General features: G+C 40.6%; 1 protein-coding gene across 1 annotated transcript; it reads left to right on the top strand.

Annotated features, from left to right (window-relative positions):
• The first annotated feature begins 3894 nt into the window (after window positions 1-3894).
• LOC137301581 (putative uncharacterized protein FLJ45035) lies at window positions 3895-6404 on the top strand. Its single transcript, XM_067971134.1, has 2 exons — window positions 3895-3972; window positions 5982-6404. The coding sequence occupies exons 1-2, from the start codon at window positions 3895-3897 to the stop codon at window positions 6402-6404; spliced, it is 501 nt and encodes a 166-aa protein (XP_067827235.1).
• Window positions 6405-6791: the final 387 nt, after the last annotated feature.

The raw sequence follows: 6791 nt of genomic DNA, 5'->3' as shown, positions 1-6791 counted from the left end.
ATGCATCTAAGCTATTTGCCTCAACTACTCCTTGTGGTAGCATGTTCCACATTCTTACCACTCTTAGGGTAAAGAAGTTTCTTCTGAATTCCCTATTGGATTTATTGGTGACTATCTTATATTGATGATCTCTAGTTTTGGGCACCCTCACAAGTGGAAACATTTTCTCAACATCTACCCTATCAAATCCTTTCATTATCTTAAACACGTCTATCAGGTCATCCCTCAGCCTTCTCTTTTCTAGAGAAAAGAGCCCCAGCCTGTTTTCTGTTAACTATATCCTCTAAGTTCTGTAGTGAATGTGGTGGTTATGTTACTGGACTAATAATCCAGAGAATGGGAGTTCAAATCCCACCATGGCAGTTTGGGACTTTGAACTTAGTTTTAAAAATCTGGAAATAAAAAGCTGGTATCTGTAAAAGTGGCCATAAATATTTCAGATTGTTGTAAAAACCCAACAGGTTCACTAATGTCCTTTGGAGAAGGAAACCTGCTGTCCTTACCCGGCAATATGTGACTCCATCCCACACCAACTTGGTTGACTTTTAACCGCCCTCTGAACGGTTTTGGACACTGGATGCAAACGGATCTTGGTGCCTGTAAGTGTATGTATATCTATGTATTGTACTATTGACGTAATCAAATGCTGTGGGTGGATTTGTGATAACTGGAGAGTTGTGTTATGCAGAAGTTAGGAACATAGACTCAGGAGTAGGCCATTCAGCCACTCGAGCCTGTTCCGCCATTCAATTAGATTATTGGGTTTCTGTATCTTAACTCTACCAGGCTTGGTTCCGTAACCTTTGATACCCTTACCCAACAAAAATCTATCAATCTCAAGTTTTGATATTTTCAATTGACTCTCGGCCTCAACATCCTTTTGTGGGGGACTGTTCCAGATTTCCACTACCCGCACAGGCGACATTTTACAAGACATAGACCATAAGAAAGTTGGATAGAAATAAAGAAAGATCTTGCATTTATATAGCACCTTACACGTCCTCCGGGCATCCCAAAGTGCTTCACAGCCAATGAATTATTCTGAATTATAGTCACTGTCGGGAAATGCGGCAACCAGTTGCGCATAGCAAGCTCCCACAAACAACAATGAAATAAAAGATCTGTTTCTGGTGGTGATTTAGGGCCATTCAGTTGTATTAATCTGCTACAAAGAAGAAGGTCCCCCACCACTTTCTCAGGGCAACCAGGGATGGGCAATAAATGCTGGCCTTGCCAGCGACGCCCACATCCCAAGTATCTCGGATGAACCACTAGCACGGTAATACAACTCCATGCACCTGTTGACTGCAGTGGTGAAAAGGCATGGGTTAACCATACCCAACTAAACACAAAAAGGGAGGTCACAAGGAATACGAGTTTACTTCGCTTCACTGTAAAAGGCTCTTGTTCATTTGATGATCTGAAATGCCAATTTTTGAAACTACATACCAGTAAATAACCTTACCAGGACACACCTGATTCATCCTAAGTGTTAAGATTTAAGAAGGATCACTTTATGAAATCTGATCCTAGACCTTTCACTCTCGGTGTATTAACCAAGTCACAAAAAAAAACATGTTCGCCTGGAATTTTCGCAGTGTTCTCCTGATTTCCCGTCATAACAGGTGCAACCCCAGAGAGACAGTGTAAATGACCATCTACACCAATTCTCTAAGTTTACGGCAATCTTCCACCAATGGATGTCGGGGAAACACCGCTGAAATTCTACTCCACACTTTAAAAAAAATTGGCCAAAATGATGCCATCCAGCCAGTGGCCTATAACTACTTTAATTTGACATTAAGATCATTTTTAAATACTTAGAAATGCCATTTTTGTAAAATTTTTACAAACAGGAAAAGTTCATTAGCTCCAAACAAACTTGCTCCTTTTTACTAAATCAACTCTGCATATCCATCTTCTCATCACACCCCTCAACCCCACCCAGCTTCTCACCATATTCCTCCTCTCTCCAGAAACATATCTAATTGTCATTTGAACCCATACTATCTTCTTCAATATTTACTCCTTAGTAATTTATTCAGTAGTTATCCTTTGGGTTAAGAGGTTTCTGCTGACTTCCCTTCTTACTCCTAACTTTCTCATTTTTACCTTGTGTCCCCTGGTGTTTGAACCCTTAAGCCTTAACCCTTAATTTGCCTGGTTCAACTTTGTAAATCCCCTTTGACATTTTGAAAACTTCCGAAATTTCTATTGTATCACCTTGAAGTCTCCTCTTTTCTTCCATACCATTTTCTCCTAACTTAAATTCCTGATATCCACAATGAGCCATAAGGTGAGCAGCCCATGGCACATGGCAAACGCTCTCTATAATGGATCCCTCATAAAAACCACACTTCATTTCTGGCTCTGTAATTGGTGCAGGCTCTTTGACAAAATATAGGCTCACATAACACTAGATTAAGTTCACTTCTATACAAGCAATAAATGTCATCTTGACATAACAAAATTCCATATAATATTAAAGACCTTCTAACAGGCACTCGATGGAGTCATTCTACATTTTCTTGCATCTGAAAAAGTGGTAACACTCATTTAATAATGTCACTATTCACCAGCTGCCTTGGTGTGCGATGTAATACTAATAAATATGCTAACCCATTGTACAAGGTTCTACAGACTACTATTTTAATGATAGTCTTATAAATGGCTTTAACGTCATTGATAGACTAGAAGACAAGAGGAATTTCACTTAAATGGGTTCACGTTTCTCAGTAACACCACCTCACGTTTACAATAACATTTACAAACATAAAAGTATAAGGTGTTACGACAATATATTAAATTTGCTATGTGTGTTGTGTGCTCCTTACTTGGGCATCACCATTCTGTGACACATCACATCTGCAGCTGCACCCTACCACCATTAGACAGAGCTTCATAAGGTCCAAAAGCTGCAAATCCCCCATACCTGTACCTATAGAAGGAAATTTGCCTTGTCCTGACCTTCCGTGGGAAAATCATGGGCGATCCACTGGTATGTATTATATACACACACATAGTCTACTGCTCTTAATTCGAACTTGCTTAATTCAAATGATCTGATCATTTGAATTATTTTATGCGCTATATTCCTCACTTTGCTGTGTTACTTACGTTGCTTAATTCTAATTGTTGGATAATTCAAATTTGTTTTCATCCATAAGTCAATTACCAGGAGTACCACATTCTCAGGGCTGATTCAGCTTCTTCCCAGGCATAGATATCCTAAGGGTAGTCCTTTCTCCCCTTCTTCCCTCGCTTCTTCTGAAGGCGGCACTGATCCATTGGTACCATGCCAAGTTGCCATTCTTCCGGTGTGAACCTAGACGGAGCATCGGCAGGCTATTTTCCCATTGAGGGCATCACAGCCAAGCCTGATACTGCCCTCACTTGATGCATGCTCTTCATCAGGCATTACTGGATAGCAACCGGGGGCGGGAACTAAGGTTGATTTTTTTTTTCCTACCTAGACTGGGGCAATCATACGCCCCTGACAGTTCCTCTAGCCAAGGTCAGTTAACAGACCAGAGATCAAACCTGGGATTTTCTGGTTTGTACGGCTCAGTGCAACACTGGGCTGTGCTTTTGCTCACAAGTCAATCAGCGACATATTTATATCTTTATTTGACATTTTAGTGCAGAGTCAACAGTAACTTTCTAAAGGGAATTGGATATATACTTGAAAAGGAAAAATTTGCAGGGCTATGGGGAAAGAGTGGGCGAGTGGGACTAATTGGACAGCTCTTTGAAAGAGCTGGCACAGTCATGATGGGCTGAATGGCCTCCTGTGCTGTATGATTCTATGATTCTAGTGAAAAGAGTATGTGAGAATCCCAATATTTTATGCCATCTTTTGGCATTATTAGTTTCCTTTATGAACACAAATCATGTATGGCGCATATTAATTGCAGTATAGACCCGCAGGACCCAGAGTTGTACGGCAGTTTAAGCAGTGAATATCAAATCTTGGTAAGTGTTGGAAACAATTAGAACCAAGAGGCCCAAGGAGCCAAATTAGGGTAAACAATTACAGGGTTGGAAAACTGAAGGCGGCAATGGAAAAGAAAACCAAGTGATTATAATTGATGCATTTAATATATTACATGTTGCTCCAATCATATTGGTAGAATAAAAGAGGAAAGAAATTGCATTTATATAGCGCCTTTCATTACCTCAGGATGTCCCAAAGCACTTTACAGCCAATTAAATATTTTTGAAGTGTAGTCACTGTTGTAATGTAGGAAATATGGCAGCCAATTTGCGCACAGCAAGGTCCCACAAACAGCAATGAGATAATGACCAGATAATCTGTTTTAGTGGTATTGATGGAGGGATAAATATTGGCCAGGACATGGGGAGAATTCCTCTGCTCTTCTTTGAAATAGTGCCGTGGGATCTTTTACGTCAACCCGAGAGGGCAGACAGGGCCTTGTTAACATCTCATCCGAAAGATGGATAGAATAGTATTAAAAGAGAAGCAAGGAAATTTACCCCCATCAGCTTGGCTTAGTTGGTTGCATTCTTGCTTCTGAGTTCAAATATTTGAGACCAACACAAGGCTTGAGTACATAACCTCATCTGACGTTCCAGTGCAGTGTTGAGGGAGTGCTCCATTGTCAGAGGTGCCATCCTTCAGGTGAAATATTAAACTATCAATGAAGGTTTTTTTTACAAAAATCTCCAAGGAAACTATGGCCGGGAATTTCCTTAGGGATCTCATTTACTTCCAGTGAAGTTATGGAGCGGGAGCAGCTCCTGGGAAATTCTGGGCCTATAACTCACAAGGAGCATGCTCCGTCTCTAAGGTGATTGGACAGCGTATGTTGGTCAGCAGTTTTAACAGAGTGAATTGTCCGCTCACTTGCTGCCAGTACCACCACACTTCTTAATTGTACCGGGATGGTGTTCGTAAACGCAGCCCAGTTTTAATTTGTGTCCCGCTGACATCAGACATGAACTCAGTTAATGGCCTCCTGTTTTAACACCTTAGGCACCAGCATCCTTTCACTCCTCTATTCCATATTAAGGGCTGACATTTCTTTTCTAACCCAGTACCATCCGAGTACTGTTCTCCTTTAAACTTCTCAGATAACTCAAGGCAAGCTTTTGACAGCCTGCTAAGTATCCATTACTCAACATGTTTACAAAGTTCAGTTTGTCCCCTAAGTGTGAATACACCCTTTGGCGTAATTCCATCTACTCCGACTATACTACACCTATATGCACTAACTGCCAAATTACATTTACAGACACTTGTAACCAAACTGTCTCATCCTCACAGCATCTCACATTTGCCTTTCCCCACACACACTGTTAATCACCTTCCATATCAAACTGCAGTAGTTCTAAGCTGCAGAGGATTCAGGTCCAACTAAAATTCAACTCATGATGGCTCATAAATTGAGACATAAATTGGATCTAAAAGATTTGTAAAACAAAAGCCCCTTTAACGAAGACTGCACACTTTTAAAATAAATTACCTAACATTTGTGTAAAACAAGCTGAAATTATCAAGATAATGCCAACTAATTCCTTCTCTCCTCTTAACGGTGCTGACCACATGCTGTAGTTGAGGCGAATAGCATAGATGTATTTAAGGGGAAGCTAGATAGGTACAGGAGGGAGAAAGGAATAGAAGGATATGCTGATAGGGTTCGATAATGTAGGGTGGGAGGGGGCTTGTGTGTAGCATTAACACCGGCATAGACCAGTTGGGCTGAATGACCTGTTTCTGTGCTGTTAATTCTATGTAATAAATATAAATGCTAATAATATGAAAATAGATGTTTATCCAAAAGGTTTTTAAATGAAAATAGTTCAGTTGGTCTCCAGATCAGGATCCAGACCAGGAAAAGGAAACATTCATCTGGTCAGTAGGTGGCGCTGTTCCAATGTTAGGGTTAAGTTGCTTTTGGGATAATGGGACCAGTCAATAAAATTACTGACTGCAAAATGGAAAAGTGGTCCTTTATTCCCAGACAATCGGAAAAGTGGTCCATTATTCCCAGACAATCGGAAAAGTGGTCCTTTATTCCCAGACAATCGGAAAAGTGGTCCATTATTCCCAGACAATCGGAAAAGTGGTCCATTATTCCCAGACAATCGGAAAAGTGGTCCATTATTCCCAGACAATCGGAAAAGTGGTCCATTATTCCCAGACAATCGGAAAAGTGGTCCTTTATTCCCAGACAATCGGAAAAGTGGTCCATTATTCCCAGACAATCGGAAAAGTGGTCCATTATTCCCAGACAATCGGAAAAGTGGTCCATTATTCCCAGACAATCGGAAAAGTGGTCCTTTATTCCCAGACAATCGGAAAAGTGGTCCTTTATTCCCAGACAATCGGAAAAGTGATCCTTTATTCCCAGACAATCCTCACCTTGCCAGAAACATACACATAAAACCAAAATGAAACTTAAGCCTAATTTTATTACCCAGACCAAAGTAAATGAAAAAAGTAAATAGAGCAGCATTTATACCACACTTAATCATATCTCTCAGCACTTCACATACTCTGAATTACTTTTTGTTATGGAAGCAATTTTGCACACAGCACGATCCCATAAATGGAAATGAAATGACTGACCAGTCAAGCTGTTTTTGGTTGAGGTAGGAATGCTGGCCAGGTCAACTCCATGCTCTTCTTTAAACACTGCCTTGGAATCTTTAAGATCGATTGGAAGCACCAAAAACAAGCAGACAGGCCCTTAGTTTCGCTTCTCATCCAGCACTCCCTCAGGACTGCACTGAAGTATCAGCCGACATTCAGGTTCAAAGGAAACAGTGCT

This window comes from Heptranchias perlo, chromosome 34 (genome assembly GCF_035084215.1).
Source record: "Heptranchias perlo isolate sHepPer1 chromosome 34, sHepPer1.hap1, whole genome shotgun sequence".
NCBI classification, from domain to species: Eukaryota; Metazoa; Chordata; class Chondrichthyes; order Hexanchiformes; family Hexanchidae; genus Heptranchias; species Heptranchias perlo.
The sequence above is the reverse complement of the archived record's forward strand: the minus strand, read 5'-3'. Positions and strand labels throughout refer to the sequence as shown.